The sequence below is a fragment of the Asterias amurensis genome, chromosome 1 (genome assembly GCF_032118995.1).
Source record: "Asterias amurensis chromosome 1, ASM3211899v1".
NCBI classification, from domain to species: Eukaryota; Metazoa; Echinodermata; class Asteroidea; order Forcipulatida; family Asteriidae; genus Asterias; species Asterias amurensis.
In genome coordinates, this window is record NC_092648.1 from 20,846,131 (window position 1) to 20,864,134 (window position 18,004).

General features: G+C 38.7%; 2 protein-coding genes across 2 annotated transcripts; one reads left to right on the forward strand and one right to left on the reverse strand.

The window, feature by feature from the left end:
- The first annotated feature begins 1,354 nt into the window (after window positions 1-1,354).
- Window positions 1,355-8,049, forward strand: LOC139945120 (lactase/phlorizin hydrolase-like). The gene is made up of 6 exons (XM_071942392.1): window positions 1,355-1,811; window positions 2,637-3,688; window positions 4,132-4,142; window positions 5,002-5,321; window positions 5,995-7,049; window positions 7,732-8,049. The coding sequence occupies exons 1-6, from the start codon at window positions 1,513-1,515 to the stop codon at window positions 8,046-8,048; spliced, it is 3,054 nt and encodes a 1,017-aa protein (XP_071798493.1). The 5' UTR covers window positions 1,355-1,512; the 3' UTR covers window position 8,049.
- A 2,909-nt stretch (window positions 8,050-10,958) lies between these two features.
- Window positions 10,959-17,799, reverse strand: LOC139942084 (exosome complex component RRP46-like). Its single transcript, XM_071938816.1, has 6 exons — window positions 17,594-17,799; window positions 15,733-15,846; window positions 15,255-15,376; window positions 14,619-14,759; window positions 13,171-13,260; window positions 10,959-11,094 (listed from the first exon to the last, which is right to left on the reverse strand). Exons 1-6 carry the CDS (start codon window positions 17,691-17,693, stop codon window positions 11,002-11,004), a joined length of 660 nt encoding a protein of 219 aa, XP_071794917.1. The 5' UTR covers window positions 17,694-17,799; the 3' UTR covers window positions 10,959-11,001.
- Between the last annotated feature and the right edge of the window lie 205 nt (window positions 17,800-18,004).

The window sequence follows — 18,004 nt, forward strand, 5'->3', positions numbered from 1 at the left end:
ACGATTCCCTTCCAAGGAATGGTTTAAGAGAGAGAGGGGGGATTCAACAACATTTAAACTTGAGAAACGTTTCTGCATAAAAAGGTTTCTTAGATTGTGTTCTAAATTATTCTTCATTCATGCACAAAAACCCTTAAAGGGAAGGTACACTGTTGGTAATTGTCAAAGACCAGTGTTCTTTCTTAAGGTATCTTAACATAATAATTATGCATAAAATAACAAAATGTGAACATTTGAGCTCAATTGGTCATCAGAGTTGGGAGAAAATGATGAACGAAAAAACACCCTTGTTGGACGAATTTGTGTGCTTTCAGATAGGAATAAAAGACTTCTAGGTAGAAGTATTTTATTATTTTAGTGAGAAATTACCTCTATTTCAAAAACTATGTTACTTCAGAGGGAGCCGTTTCTCACAATGTTTTATACTATCAACAGCTCTCACATGCTCGTTACCAGGTCAGTTTTTAAGTTAATATTTGTTTTGAGTAATCACCAAACGTGTATCTTCCCTTTTAGCTTTTCGGTTATATTAAAAACACTTCCTCTTTTGACATTTTCACATTAATTGTATACTTATTTTTTATTTTAACAAACGAACGTTTCCAAAAATCAAAGATATACTTTGCCTTAAAGATCAATAGCCGTAAACTAGTAAAATGCCGAATTAGATTTTTTGGTGGATGTAAAATGCTGTAAAAAAGCATCTTCGGGTGATAAATCCAGCATTATCAGTTACAAAACATTGTGGGGGGGGGTCCAGACTCAAGTTAAGATTATGATAAGCACTCAATTTGTTGCATCCCTATGTGAAGACATCTTTTGTTCTGTCCTTGTCACTGTGGTTAAGAACCTCGCATAGACCCCTTTCTGTTTTGTTCTCAGTCCCCGTAAGCCTGAATAATATATGGGCGTTCAAATCACTGCTATGGCTCATGTTGCCCAGAAATCAAAGCAAAACCACGAAAACACTGCAGTTATCTGATGTCATGGCTGTCCTTGCACTTATTTAATAGGATTACACATTTCAAATGAGGCTATCTCTCATACTTTATAGACATTTATTATGGTGCAGCCATCTTGAATTTCTCGTATTGATAATAGGGTAACCAAACCGAGGCTGGAAGAACAAAATAGTCTGGTTCCTATTTGCAAAAATGATTATAAGCATACATTATTGTTACGTGATATGAGGAACATGACCAAGATGGAGGCATCATGACAAAGTTCTATTGCAGTAGCTGAATTATCATTGATGCCGATATCAAACCACTCTGTTATATTAAGATAACAGCCCGCGGTATCATCAAAACCCATCTCGACCCTAGTTAGGTAACAGTCACGTTGTTGTGACAAACAGTACACATCACCTCAGCTAATAAAACCGGACAATAAGTCAACATTATCCGCAATCTCGACACCGAGTTCGCAAAATCAGTGGGGGTAGAACCACTGGTCAGTTTTCAAAAAAACAAAACAAAACTATTTTTCGTTGAGACCCAAGCCTCCGGAACGATGCAGACACGATTACTGATTCTTTGCCTTGCGGCAGCTGCTGTTTTTAGCTGTGCGAAGGGGGCAGAACGGATCGAGTTTGTGTATCCTGATGTATTCAACGATCCAGAGCGTGATACCTACTATTATGGTACATTCCCTGATGGTTTCATATGGAGCAGTGCTACTTCCTCGTACCAGATAGAGGGAGGATGGGATGCAGATGACAAGGGAGTAGGTATATGGGATACCTTCACGCACGAGGGTGGTCATGTCTTCAATAATGACAATGGTGACATTGCATGCGACAGCTACAACAAGTGAGTATAGAGTTAAGTTATGTTTGAAGCTCTGCATGGTGTGAAGGATTTATAATTAATAGTTAACTTGCGGGCACAACTAATATTATAATAATTATCTTTTGCGGTAGTGTTGGCTATGAAAAGAGCCGGTTTTGTATTTTCGTTCCGAACAGTATTATACCCTGCTCGTCTTCAGGAATAAAAATAAGTAGAGTGTGTCTTCTTTGTCTTCTTTGCCACAGTGCATTACTACAGGAGCAAAACTGGAGCATTGTGGCATCATGTAAAATTTGACTTCCGTCAATTTAAAAAAATTTAAACCACCTTTTGATTGCAGTTATTAACAATCCCCATAATATGTGAAATAAAATTGAAAGTAGTATCAAACAAATTGAGCTGTCCTCCTCATTCGATCTATAATAACGCATTTATATACATAAAGCATTTGGTGTTATGAGAAGTCGTTACCAGACTGGCTATGTGATTTACACACTTAATACGAGGCTGTGCCAAGACCAACACAGCGTGCCAATGTTTATCAGTGGTGCACTAAAAGCTGCAAAACAAAACAAAAACAAACAATGTATACACATTTTTCTTAATTGAATCATTAATTTGGTTGTCATGGTGAAAATTGCGTTCATGCTGCTACATTCTAACTGTGGAACTAATGTTGATGTTGAGTGGAAAAGAAAAACATGGTTCCATTTTGAGATCGGGAGCCGGAAAATGTTGGTAAGAAACTGAAAATCTTCATACAGCCATTTGGCGTCATACTGGACAGAAGGATTGTCAAATCAGTTACCTTTCTCATGCATTACGGTTCCTTTATTTGACTTGCAGTTACAAGGAAGATGCTGCCATGATGAAAGCAATGGGCCTTCCATACTACCGATTCTCCATCTCATGGCCGCGTCTGATGCCAGACGGCACCGCCGCCAGCCTCAGTGCCGCTGGTGTACGTTACTACAATAACCTGATTGATGAGCTCATAGCCAACGACATCTCACCCATGGTTACACTGTACCATTGGGATCTTCCTCAAGCTCTGCAAGACCACGGTGGATGGGCAAACGAAACAATTATCAACAACTTCAACGACTATGCCAGGGCTTGTTACGAAAACTTTGGGGACCGGGTTAAGCTGTGGATCACTTTCAACGAGCCGTGGATCGTGTCTCTCCTCGGGTACGGCAGCGGGGCGTTCGCCCCGGGCATCGCTGAGCCAGCCATGTTGGTGTATAAGGTAACACATAACATTATCCTATCGCATGCACATGCTTACCACACCTATCAAGATGACTACAAATCCTCACAGAATGGACAGGTTGGAATCACCCTCAACAGTGACTTCATTGAGCCGGCCAACCGCGACCTTCCAGCTGATATCAAGGCAGCAGATGATGTACTTCAATTCAACCTCGGTTGGTTTGCACATCCCATCTACCTCGATGGAGACTATCCCGAGGTCATGAAGTCCAACATTGCAAGAAAGAGTGCCTACCAGGGCTTCAATGAATCACGCCTCCCGGAATTCACCGCCGATCAAAAGCTATTCATCAAGGGGACTGGGGACTTCTTCGGACTTAATCACTACACCACGACCCTGGCCACCAACGGTTCATCGGACGATCTTCTCCCATCTCAGGCAAGCTACTGGGCCGATCAGGACATCTGGTCGTGGAAGGACTCTAACTGGCCCGGGTCTGGCTCCAGCTGGTTGCAGGTCGTACCGTGGGGACTACGTCGCTTGCTCAAGTGGATCTCCGAGGAGTATGGACGCGAATTGCCTGTCTACGTCACCGAGAATGGAATATCTACCAAAGATGTCTTCGATTTGGATGACACCACCAGAGTCAACTATTACAAGTCTTACATCAATGAAGTGTTGAAGGGTGGGTACTCTATTGCTAGATTTCTTTGTTTAAAGGCACAGGGCACTTTTGGTAATTGTCAAAGACCAGTCTTCACACTTGGTGTATCCAAACGTATGCATAAAATAACAAACCTGTGGAAATTTTGGCTCAATTGGTCATCGAAGTTGCAAGAAAATAATGGGAAAAAACAACCTTTTTGCACAAAAGTGCTTTCAGATGCCTAAAAAGGGCTTCAGGCCTGAAGTCTTTAATTATTTGAGTGAGAAATTACTTGTTTCGCAAAAGCTACGCTATTTTAGATGGAGCCTTTCCTCACGACGTTTTATTTTATCAACATCTCTCTGTTGCTCGTTACTAAAGTAAGTTTTTATGTTAACTATTATTTTGAGTAATTACTAAGTGTCCAGTGTCTTTAAAGCAAACCGATCGCAAAACCGTCCTTGTACATTTTTTTCATGTAGTCCCAATCACAGTAAGTCCATATTCAATTTTGTAAATTAATATTAAAAGCGGAACTTTAGGAGGCCTACTAATTGAGTTTATACATGGCTCATAGACTTCCAGAGAGTACTGGTATTTACATGGCTTTGCGTCACGTGCCTCATTTCTAGCCAATCAAAATTTCATTGATCTCTATGGGGTAGGCCTACCGCAATAATCAACAAACATGAAAGGTTGGTCACTGGACAGTTAAACCGTAATTATACCTTCAATAGAAGACGGAAATTCTTCCTCCGTGGTTGCACCATGGTTGAACCATGAACGCACATGCACATCCAAACACACAACATCAGACCAAAGATTTATCTACCGCCCCCGCCCCCCCCCCCCCCCCCAACGTCATAGGGAACTTGCTCTTTTTCTTGTTCTACAGTCTTCATCAAGAGAGCGTTTTTATGGTTGCTGATGAGTTTGTTTTCGATACACTGCAACAAATTAAAAATGCTGTACCTTAGCAATGACCTTCCCAAATGGTTATCGTTGTGTCATAAATCTCTCCGTACATCGTTTTCTTTAGGCTCACACCCCAAGCTTGTTGCTGGGTAACGAGCATGCATCTCTGAAATGTCACCCCGTAACCCCAACTCTCATTGTTTGCCTGAACCGTCCCCATCCACCAGATATGGTCCATAAAGTTTTTCAACCCTAGATAAGCTCGTGTCGTTACGAAAGAGCTTAACAGTCTGGAAAGTAAACACGCATCATAAAATTCATATTCAGTTGTGAATAATGCACTTTTATTGTACTCTGAAACATTCTAGCACAAAGATTAAGTAGTTATGCAAGTGACACACATGACTTGAACACAAACCAACACAATAGAGAAATAGGTACAGCCACCTGCAATGGCTGACTTTCAACTCCTCTTCGTTGTCACTGCCTGTCTGGCGTTCTTAGTAACCCGATGTCTCGCGCAAGAAAGAATAGATTTTGTGTATCCTGAAGTGTTTAATGACACGGAGAGAGACACGTTCTTATACGGTACGTTTCCCGATGACTTCTTGTGGAGCACCGCTACCTCCTCGTACCAGATTGAAGGGGCGTGGGATGTTGCAGATAAAGGGCCCAGCGTGTGGGATACATTCACCCACGAAGGGGGACGCGTTACTAATGATGACACTGGAGATATAGCATGCGACAGTTATAACAAGTGAGTATCACTGCAAGAACTTTACCATTAGGGCCTACCCTTTTTTGAAAAAAATGTTGGTCACTATGGGATTGCGCTGTTTGGTTTGGGTGGATATGGTCAGATTTACCCAAACCTAATGTAAGGGTTAAAATGATGTGTCCCCCATACCTCAGTATGGCTTATTGCGGCCATCTTGTTGTTTTATATTCCCATTAAAATCAATGTAACCAAACCGAGGCTGGAAGGAGAAACATGTTTGGTTCCCTTTTTGTACACTATTGTCAAGAGATTTTGTTGCTTTTTATGTTAACTAATTAAAGAGGACGAATACTGAACAGGCAAGAACGCTATTGGGCTGGGCTGTTCAATGAGATATGGTGGTGTCTTGTCATTCCTCCATACGAGCAATACAAATTCTAGGCATTATTTGTGCAGAGGGGTGGGACCAATGTTTATAGGCTGTAGGGGGGGGGCTTGGTTTTAACACAATTCTTTTCGGTGTTTCAGTAAAAAATACCGTTTGTTGTATTTCCCTATAGGTTTGAAAATAACTAAAGCTAATTATTGACATTATTCAACTTTGAGATAATATTTTAATATGAAAATAAAATTCGGTTTTGTTAAATGCATTTAGTAATGTTGATTTTTGAAAGATAATCACCGCCAACTTGTTTCTCTTTCTGCTATCCAGATACAAAGATGATGTTGCACTGATGAAAGCAATGGGCTTACAGTTCTACCGATTCTCCATCTCATGGCCGCGTCTGATGCCAGACGGCACCGCAGCCAGTCTCAGTACCGCTGGTGTACGTTACTACAATAACCTGATTGATGAGCTCATAGCAAACGACATCTCACCCATGGTTACACTGTACCATTGGGATCTTCCTCAAGCTCTGCAGGACCACGGTGGATGGGTGAACGAAACCATCGTCGATCGTTTCAACGACTATGCCAGGGTCTGCTTTGAGAACTTTGGCGACAGGGTGCCGTTTTGGATCACGTTCAACGAGCCGTGGATATTCACTCTTCTCGGGTACGGTTCAACCATGTTTGCACCGGGCAATATCGTCGATCCCGCCGTCAAGGTTTATACAGTCGCCCGGCACATTATCCTGTCCCATGCACACACCTATCACACCTACCAGACGGACTTCAAAGCGGCACAAAACGGTCGAGTTGGGATCACGTTTAACACGGACTTCATCGAGCCCGCTGACCGCTCAAAGCAAAGCGATCTTGACGCCGCGGACAGAGTTCTTCGATTTAACCTGGGCTGGTTCGCCAACCCCATATTCGTTAATGGCGACTATCCCGAGGTCATGAAGAGTACGATTGCAACCAAGAGTGCCTACCAAGGGTTCACAGAGTCCCGCCTGCCACCTTTCTCCACAGAGGAGAAAGAGTTCATCAAGGACACGGCAGATTTCTTCGGGTTGAACGCGTACACCACCGTGTACGCAACCAACGAGACTGCCGATGATTTCTTGCAGTCCCAGGCCAACTACCTGAGCGATCGAGACGCTCGAACCTTTAGAGATCCTTCGTGGCCCGGTGCGGGATCCAACTGGCTCAAAATAGTCCCCTGGGGGATCCGCCGTCTGCTGAAGTGGGTATCAGATGAATATGGCAGTGACATCCCAATTTACATCACCGAGAATGGAGTGTCAACCCACGATGTTTATGAATTGCAGGATACAATCCGCGTTGATTATTACAAAGCTTATATTAACGAAGTTCTTAAAGGTATTGCGTAAATAATTCGATCTTTTTTAATAACTTCTATGCCCCTTTTCAATACAAAATGGAGATGTATTTTTTTTTTTTGAAACCATAAACTGATTTGCGTCAGTGGTTGTTGTTCTAGCCATAGGCCCTATATTCCGTTATCATTATCTGACATTGGACTTCAATAAAACAATGATCGTATCAAATACTGTAATAATATTATGAATGAAATATCCTAACACAAGGCTGTGATATCAAAAATGTAATGAACATGATAGAAAATGCGCGGCTGCAGCAGGCTGATGACCTAGGAGTATTTAAGATTTGTCACCCCTTTTGTAGAATCTTCGGTAGACAATTCCTTTTGCTGTGAAAGGCAACGGTTCCTCATCAAACCCGCTGAAGATTTCAAACATATTCTGGTGATTCCTTAGAAGAAATAACCGTTAACAAACTACAATGTGCTACCCAACTCCTTCCTCTTTACTAAAGATGTATAAAAAAAATCAAAATCCTGTTCATGTTTGTTGTGTTGTCATTTAGCTTTCGAGAAAGACTCTCCTAGTGTCGTAATGTCAGGCCATGTACCACAGGTCATTTTGGTTGGTAAGCAGTTTGCACCAGCAATTTTATTTTCTCACGAAACCCAATTATTTGCAGAAGTATTAACCGTGGTCTATTTTTCCGTCACTGTTTCCAGCTATTGACATGGACAACGTCAACGTGAAGGGATACACGGCTTGGTCTCTGATGGACAACTTTGAGTGGGCATCAGGCTACAGTGAGCGATTCGGAATGCACTACGTCAACTTCTCCGACCCGGCAAGGCCTCGAACCCCGAAGGCATCAGCGCTGTTTTACGCCCAAGTGGTTGCTGAGAACGGCTTCCCCGAGCCCAAAGACGATGCCATGACCACATCTGATGGGGGCGATACCTCCCATGCTACCGCTACGGCAGTAGTGTCATTCACGCTCAGTCTTTTAAGCGGCATTGTCGCGTTTGTTCTCAATTACTGATTGTTTTTCTAGCACTCGTCCGTGGTTGCCATGAGCTTCTCGCATTGTGACATTTTTAGATATACAGTTTAGATACATTTCCCGTACAGAGGTTTTGCATTTTTTACGATCCTTTTTTTTATTCAAACGTTTTGATGAGCGTTGGAAATACTTAATTTTAAGTTAACAAAACCCCCCAATACTAAAAAAAAAGAAAAATGCATCCAGGATAAGATATTCGATTATTCCTTTGCGAGCTTTTATTCCTTTGCATAACCATGGTAATCCTTTCTCTGTGGTAAAACATATTTAAAGGTTTTGAGCCGGGGTTGGGTCCAGCAAGGGGGGGGGGGGGGGCCATCAGGGGAGGGTATGTATTTTTACTTTGCACGATGACATGCCATGCGCAATCTTTCTCTTGAAGAACACTTTTAGTACTCGTTCTTTTGAAGAACACTTTTAGTACTCTTTCTCTTGAAGAACACTATTAGTACTCTTTCTCTTGAAGAACACTTTTAGTACTCTTTCTTTTGAAGAACACTTTTAGTACTCTTTCTTTTGAAGAACACTTTTAGTACTCTTTCTCTTGAAGAACACTATTAGTACTCTTTCTTTTGAAGAACACTTTTAGTACTCTTTCTCTTGAAGAACACTTTTAGTACTCTTTCTTTTGAAGAACACTTTTAGTACTCTTTCTCTTGAAGAACACTTTTAGTACTCTTTCTTTTGAAGAACACTTTTAGTACTCTTTCTTTTGAAGAACACTTTTAGTACTCTTTCTTTTGAAGAACACTTTTAGTACTCTTTCTTTTGAAGAACACTTTTAGTACTCTTTCTCTTGAAGAACACTATTAGTACTCTTTCTCTTGAAGAACACTATTAGTACTCTTTCTCTTGAAGAACACTTTTAGTACTCTTTCTTTTGAAGAACACTTTAAGTACTCTTTCTTTTAATAAAGAACACTTTTAGTATTCTGATTGGGTCGAGTAGATGATCAAATGTTCAAGTCTCTCTACATCTAAGTCTTCTCCTATAAAACCTTCACAGCCCAGATTTAAATACATTTATTTTGACAAAAGAACATCTGATATAGTTGTATTTTTTAAACAATTATTAGCAGTTTTTGTTTTTTGATAAATAGCTGGATAAGTGCATCCGTTAAATAAAACGAAAGGATAAAACAAAAAAAGTATCCACTGAAGAACTTCGTATTGTCTCCTTAACTTTCTACCTGACAAAGTGTCTATTTACCAAACTTATTTCAATATTGACAATGAAAACATTTTATACCGTAGTCAACAATATTAATTATGTTGCAAAGTAAACATTTTCATATTTTTGTTTTGTTTATTCAGTTGCTAAGAAATTAAAAATGGTTATCATGGTAACAAGATGATGCTCTAATGTCATGTTGTCCTTCACTTATCTAAAGACACTGGACACTGTTGGTAATTGTCAAAGACTACATGTAGTCTTCACAGTTGGTGTATCTCAACTTATGCATAAAACAACAAACCTGTGAAAATTTGAGCTCAATCGGTCGTCGAAGCGGCGAGATATTAATGAAAGAAAAAACACCCTTGTCGCACTATGGTCACACAAAGTTGTGTGCTTTCAGATGCTTGATCTCGAGACCTCAAATTCTAAATCTGAGGTCTCGAAATCAAATTCGTGGAAAATTACTTCTTTCTCGAAAACTACATCACTTCAGAGGGAGCCGTTTCTCACAATGTTTTATACTACCACCCCCCCCCCCCCATTTACTGGTAATCAAGGAAGGTTTTATGATAGTAATTAATTTGAGTTATTACCAATAGTGTCCACTGCCTTTTATTCTGCGTGTTTCATATTTCAAAATCCAGGACCCAATTTCACAGAGATGCTTGTAGCAACAAAAAATAAAAGAGCTGAGCAAATACAACATTGATAAATAAAAGTGACTGGTATCCAGGGATACGACTGGTATCCAGGGCCTTATGTCATAAATCCTGTAAGCAACAAAATCTTGCTAAGCACAGTAAAATCATGCTTAGCAGGAACAGGTTACCAACCATTACACAATGACGTTTTCATTGTTGCAACAGGTAGCCAATTATTTATTTGCATTTTCTGCTAAACACTTTTATGAAATTGGGCCATGCTTAATTTTGCTCAACAGAAATTGGTGAAGCATAGATGTCTACTTAACTGCAGCAGCTCTATGAAATTGGGCATGATGCCTACCTGAAACATAACTGGTTCTTTAGATACAATGAACTCAAGTTTAACTGAGCTTCATGTAGGCATATATAACTTTAACATCGACAGGACATCCAGAAACAAAACCACACACTTCAATGGGTTAAAACAATTGAATACAAGCGGGACTTTCACAGCCAACTGCGAAGAAATTAACTCTTTTTCGTAAGCCAGCATGACAGAAAGTTGTCCCAGAGCACTTAGTTTAGAAAGGAAGATATAAAGGCAGCTATGAGTGAACCAAAATAATGTCAGTTACATAAACTGATTAGTTGCCCAACTGCAGTGTGCCAAGTAGCATGATGAAATACACAACAATATTTATACAGAAACCTGTCTTCGAATTTGAAGGATGGTAATAAGTTTGTATCGAGCTGGAAGACATGTACATGGTATTTGAATAAACTAGTAAGCCAGGCCCAAGTACAGACAATATGGAGCCGGCTTTGGGAGATTTGAAGTGAGAAGCCTTTAATCAAGGCAAACAATGCATCTCTCAGATGGTAAAACTTTGAATAAGAAAAAAATAAAAAACCACTAGTAAGTCTTCTTTCGAGTCTGAGATGCTAGCATCTGCAATGTCCCGTGAGCCAAAACTGGACGCTTACAAATTCAACACAGATATTCTGTCAAACAATCATTTCCACACTTACTGTAGTTTTTGTGTGGAAAACAAATTAAACAAGTTAACAAGGTTAAAATGGAAATGCTTTACAGTCTGACATCGACTCTTTGTCATGATTTGGCGAATCTTTTCTCTGCTGATGAGCGGTAAAATTCAAATACTTTTTCACTCGCTGTTTGGCAAGAAGCCAAAAGCATCTGGTACTGTGGAAAAGAAGAAAAAAAGGAAGAAAAAGGACATTAACAACTGAGGTCCAACAGTTCATTAAGTGCCTCCACCAACCTCTCAACCAAAAGTAATGAAATAAACAAACAAATAAATGTCAGACAAAATTCAAAATTAACAGTTGATTTATTTGTTTGAAGGATTAAGATTTCATCTTCCTTAACCTTTAGCCAATGAAATTGGATTTGGCAATCCAAACATGAATAGCCTTGGACGAAGAGTTTGCATTTAATAATAATAATAATAATAATGACACAGCATTATAAAGGCGCACTGAATCTGATAAAAACCATTCAAAGGCGCCGGACAAGATGGAAAAGAGGGAATTCTCAGTTGGTAGGAAAAGCAAGTGTGAACAGGTGTGTCTTCATTAAAGGAACACGTTGCCTTGGATCGGTCCAGTTGGTCTATGAAAAGCGTTTGTAACCATTTGTTATAAAATGCATGGGTAGAAAGATGTTGTAAAAGTAGAGAACAACGATCCAAACAAACATGCCTCGAAATTGCACGGTTTTCCTTTTACCTCACCGGCTAACACAGTCGGCCATTTATGGGAGTCGAATTTTTGACTCCCATAAAATGGCCGACCATGTTAGTTCGCAAAGTAAAAGGAAAACCACACAGTTTCGAGGCAAATTTGTGTGGGTCATTGTATTCTACTTTTTAAAACATCATTCCAACCATATGCATTTTATAACAAAACGGTTACAAACGCTTTATATAGACCAACTCGTCCGATCCAAGGCAACGTGTTCCTTTAAGGTCAGCACAATAGGCATTGTTTTCATATTTGATAGCAATGCTTTAGTAATTCTTTCTCCATGATTGACCTCCATGATTGACCTCAGTGAGGGGACTGTTCTGGCCTTGGGTACATTATTATGTAATGGTCTTATCTCAGACCACGTCCAGAGAGCGTGCTCAAAAATTCCTGTCTACTACATGTACGTCATCCAGACAGCTTAGCATGCCTGTGCTTTTAAAAATACACCTGTAGACTTTGCAGTCTCCCGCCTCACAGGAAAAATAAAGTGAGAACAAATCAACCAATTTGTGAATGTGCTAAAAGAAAAATAAGAAAATAGGGGAAACATGGACTGTGTAACTAAAAGAATTTGGAACGAGAAGGAAACTATACATCCGAGGTTGTGTTGGTATTAGTGGCAGAGCCTGGCACTGCTCTATTGTTGGCAAACATTGTTAATAGATGTCATCAAGATTAAGATCAATGCCCTATAATGATGACTCGGGACAATCAAGCAGATTGTCTCTACCTCTCATGGTAAACAGATGTTACCATAGCAACCACAAACATCAACACCCCCCCCCTTCCGCCCTCCAAAACCAATCCTAATGTGGTATGCCATCAAAAGCAGTGTTGTAGCTAGACCCTTTCCAGTGGTGGGCTCTAAATACAATTTAGTCCCTTAAAGGATTCGGGTACTTTTTCAAAATGTCCACAGATTTACATTAAACTTACAGGGTTTGAAGATAATGATAGTGGAAAGCTTCCCTTCAAATATTACTAACTAAGGTTGTGTAGTTTTTGAGAAATGAGTAAAACAAGTCACAAAATTATTTTGGTCTCATGAGACTAAAATTATTTTAGCATGTAAATCCCCCTAACCAGTTATGATATTATACCAAAACCATAGCATAACTGGTTAATACGTTTTAACATGCTAAAACTGAGACGAAAATTATTACTTTTACTCATTTCTCAAAAACTACAGCACTTCAGTAAGTAAAATTTCAAGGGAAGCTTTCTACTATCATAATCTTTAAAAGGTGTAAGTTTAATGTAAATCTGTGGACATTGTGTTAGGAAAAAGTACATATAATACACTTTAAGGGTGTGCGGTTCAACAACATTATTCATTATTCATGTTTAGATATTGGGCCATCATTGCTGAAGTGCAATGTGGGGGGGAATCTGTGCTGGACAGCGCAGTGTTTTTGGCTCAGAGTGCTGGGTGACATTTTTTAGTTCTGGGCAGGCTCGCCCGGCACCGCCCACCGTGGCTACAGGGGTGAGAGCGCAAGTTGGTACTGACCTCTTGGACTGTGCATGACCCTTGCATTGTTGAAGTGATGACCTTTTTGTTACTGCTGTCAAAAGCGAACGTGGCACAACATGCTGCATCCTAAAAAAAAATTGAATGGAAATGAGCAGGTAAATAATCATAATAATAATAATAAATCTGTCTAAACAGACTGTCATGTCGCTTTACAGATTAAATGAAGTAAAACAAGCAGCCAATAAACAGACAGAGATATAAAACAACTGTGTAAGCATATAAACAGGAATTCCATGCACCACTCACAAAACCAAAACAAAACCCAATGATACTACAAAAATACTTAAAGGAGTCCTAACTACATGTATAAGAAGGAGGAAAACAAGAATAATTAACCTTTTTTTCTCAAGGCAGACATTAAACATTCTGAATTTCGAATAAAAGTCTGATATGTTCTCATCCCTGACTATGATAGGATTGGGTAGTCTTTTCAAGCTATTTAAGAACAGTTGAGGCAAAAACAGTTGAGGCAAAAATCTGATTTAACTAAAAGAAAAATTATCATAACTGGTAACAGCATCTTTGCCCATCTCTTTTTTGGTTGTAATAAATGAATCGATTCTAAACCCAACAGCTGCTACTGTTTTAATTTATTAATAATTTATGATTGTTTCACATTTTAAACATTGCTATATATATATTAATTTACAGGAACAGTGTTGTAGTACACCAGACTGACTCAAGTAGTAGGCCTACTACAAAAATACAGTTTTGATGGGACTAATATTTATTTCTAATTATATTGATTTCATTTCTTGGGTAGATACAACGCACAATAATGCACATTAATTAGGTAAAAACGTTAAACGATATAGTATTGAGCAGTTAAAATACAGAGAAAGGAAAAGGAAACAGCTGGAGCGCGAAGGATTGACTAAAAGAAACTCAGATCCTGTCTCTCCTCTCCACATGGTCCTAAAGAGCACAAATATATATTGAACAAAAAAATCAAATGAAATCGTCTTCTATCACAATTCAGTGGTCGATACATTTCTGCAGAGCTATAAAGAAAATACAATAAAATTGAAATATAAAAATGTATATGTAATACAAACCGTTGAAAATAGTACAAATGCGCATATAAATATACATACAAGGGCATATACGAAAGGTTAAAACATAGATAGTAACCATATTCTGGTAAGCATAATGGTGTTGTGCTTAGCTACTTTTTGGGCATTTACCGGTATCAGCTTTATGAAATTGGGCCCTAGTTAATTGTTAACATATGATGAAAAACACAAACTACAATGATTCAGAAATCAGAGCCTTCTGTCACATGATATTTCATCAAAAGTGACAACTGAGGACAAATAATAATAACCCTATTTATAAAGCGCCTTTTCCGAAGGATACAAAGCACAGATGTCCAGTGAACACGTACAAATAAACACCAAAAAACGAGCCGGAACTTGCATCCATACCTCGGTTTGCTTGTCAGTTGGGTCTAGGAACAGCCTCTTTTCCTTGTCAAGCATACAAGTCACACCGGCAACCAGACACTTCATTGGTACCCCGGCATCAATCAAAGCCATACATGATGCATTGATACTGCATGATAAGAGCTGGTTGGTAAACGTTAAGGCAACAATGTTTGTTCAGTGATGATACTGAATAGTTTTAACTCTTTAAAAAGACTAACACTGCACTTCTGCCTTTTGCTTCATTTCAACCCATTTCTCCAAGGCTCAATGTGAAAGACTATTCTGTAACTTACTATTCTGGGGTCCAAAAGTACGTTTTTTTTTTCATTTATACCACTTGCCATTTAGGTTGGTAAGCAGTTTGCAATAGTTAATCCCACGGTACCAGGGATGATAAATCAAAATGAAAATGAGTTATTTATACAACTTGCATTACTTCTAAATATTGACAGTTAAAGGTAAGGTCATAGATTGGTAAATACTCACAACTAATTAATGACAATTTTGTTGACATACTTTTTACATTTAAATGTAGGGGGCCTGTAACATTCGTCTGACACAAGTGCAACGTGTAATTACAAACAAAATGTATAAAATCACCGGAACCATAGAAACAAGAACAGTGACAAAGGATACTGATCCAGCATCGTGTACAACTTGTGTTACTATGGTAACCGATGTCCTTGGGTGTAATGTGGTCATGATCACTGCTCCACAGGTGTTACGGATCAACTCCTCCTGGAACTTTTCCTTGATACCTAGAAGCACAAGAAGGAGAGAGGTGAAACTTGAGTTACATAGATGTATATGAGGGTGGTTTAAAGGCAATGGATACTATTGGTAATTACTCAAAATAATTGTTAGCATAAAAACTTACTTGGTAACGAGTAATGGAGAGCTGGTAAAAGTATAAAACATTGTGAGAAATGGCTCTCTCTGAAGCACATGGTTTTTGAGGAAAGGGTAAATTCTCACACAAATAATAAAAGACTTCAGGCCTGAAGCCTTTTATTAGGCATCAGTGTTTTTTCTTTAATTAATCTCTTGCAATGCTTACGAGGCAAATTGTAGACGTTACGCGACAAATCTAAGAGGGTTTAAAAAGGATACTCACCAGGCATACCAACGGTTGGTTTATAAATGACCTCGACTGTTGCCCGATCAATGATTTCTTTGGTCTGTCTGACGTCTCCAGGACCATACACTGCGGCCATTACCGATGTGTCTCCTAACAATATTAAACAATATAATGCTTTTTTTAATCAAGTCCTTAAAGGCAGTGGACACTATTATTAGTATTGGTAATTGTCAAAGACTAGCCTTCACAGTTGGTGTATCTCAACATACACATAAAATAACTAACCTGTGAAAATTTGAGCTCAATCGGTCATCGAACTTGCGAGATAATAATGGAAGAAAAAACACCCTTGTCTCACAAAGTTGTGTGCGTTTAGATGGTTGATTTCGAGACCTCAAATTCTTAACTTGAGGTCTTGAAATCAAATTCGTAGTAAATTACTTCTTTCTCAAAAACTATGTCACTTCAGAGGGAGCCGCTTCTCACAATGTTTTATACTATCAACCTCTTCCCATTACTTGTCACCAAGAAAGGATTTATGCTAATAATTATTTTGAGCAATTACCAATAGTGTCCCCTGCCTTTAAAGGCAATGGACACTCTTACTGGACACAAATAGTGTGGTAATTACTCAAAATAATTATTAGCATAAAACCTTACTTGGTAACGAGCAATGGAGAGACATTGATAGTATAAAACCCTGAGAAAAACGGCTCCCTCTAAAGTAACATAGTTTTTGAGAAAGAGGTAATTTTTCACTTTATTAGGAACCTGAAAGCACACAAATTTGTGCAACAAGGGTGTTTTTTCTTTCATTATTCTCTTGCAACTTCGATAAACAATTGACCAACCAAGCTGGCAACACCCAATCTCACTTATACAAACGTTGGTTTAACTTTAACATCTATAATTATGAATTCCACAAATAAAAGAAGTTGTGATTTAGTAACTAGACAACAACTAATTCTAGTCATTGTGAAATCAGCGGTTAGCTTGGGGGATTCGAACCTACCAACATTGTCGTGTAATTGCAGTTTAACCACTGGACCACACGGTGACCTAGAGTCTAGACCCAGTAACTGGGGCTCTGAACAAAAATTTACATACTTGCATTGTTTTTGTACAATGAGATGTAAAAAAAAAAATTAAATAAAAAATTCTTTTTTTCAATTAAATTCATTTTATTTCCAGTCCTTTAATAAGGTTATCAATACACAAAGTCATTAGTCAAAGGGTAGTGTATAACATAAGACAATAGTACTTAGCAACAATTTAATGTTAATGATGAAATAGAATATAAAACAAATTCTTACAAGCAAATACAATCGTACAACAACACTACAGAAGACAAAAACTAAAACCCTAAACAAAACACATGTGATCGTGATGGAGATCGAGTTGAGCTTGTCGAGAAAGACAAGAGTACAGACCCCCTTCACAAAGAAAGAAAGCAATGTAAGTAATTCTATTAGGTTGATGGAGCCTAAACGAAGAAGGAAAATGGTTGCGGTAAAACAATTCTAATTAACAAGAAGAACAAAAAACTACAAACAATAGTCTTAATTAATTGTTTATGAATACACCATTATCAAAAGCAATAAATTGAGTGATGAACTGTAAAGCAAACAACTGTAAAAATAAACAAAATTCCTAACAGTAACACATTAACTAACAATATTACTGCCAACAGGTGCTCTATACCTAAATTTGAAATTTTGACATTTGCATTTATTATGTACTGCTGACAGCGCTAGCACGAAGATGCAATTGCCAAAATTTGTAAGTATTGGTACAGAGCCCCAGTCGGCCAGTGCAGTAAAAATACACTTCATTCGTTCAGTTCAGCCGTCATGGCCGTCCGGCCGTGGAACTGTTTTGAACGATAAATTGTAGTTACCTTGGGTAAACGTTGCCGATCCATCTGGCCTAGACAACAAATTCTGTACCGTGCCAAATGTTCGCATTTCAGACTTCCGTTCACTTGAATCGCAAGACATTATTACGAATCACTCACTTATTATAAAAAGTTAAATTTAAGGAACGAGTTTGTTCTCATTTCGTGCACATGTCGTGCTTCTCCAAAATGTGGGTCACTAGAGATTAAAGGTTATAATAAGTAGGTTGTACCATTTTCTGTAAAGGGGGTGTATAGATTCGAGGTACATTTCCAAACCAAAGAAAATTTTGAAACACACAAAATATAGAATTGCAAAATGGTTAAAGGAAACAATAAAAAAAATTAAAATTTTTTTTAATGCACGGTAACAGCGGGTGTAAACATCAAAATGTTATCCACCAGTGAACCAAC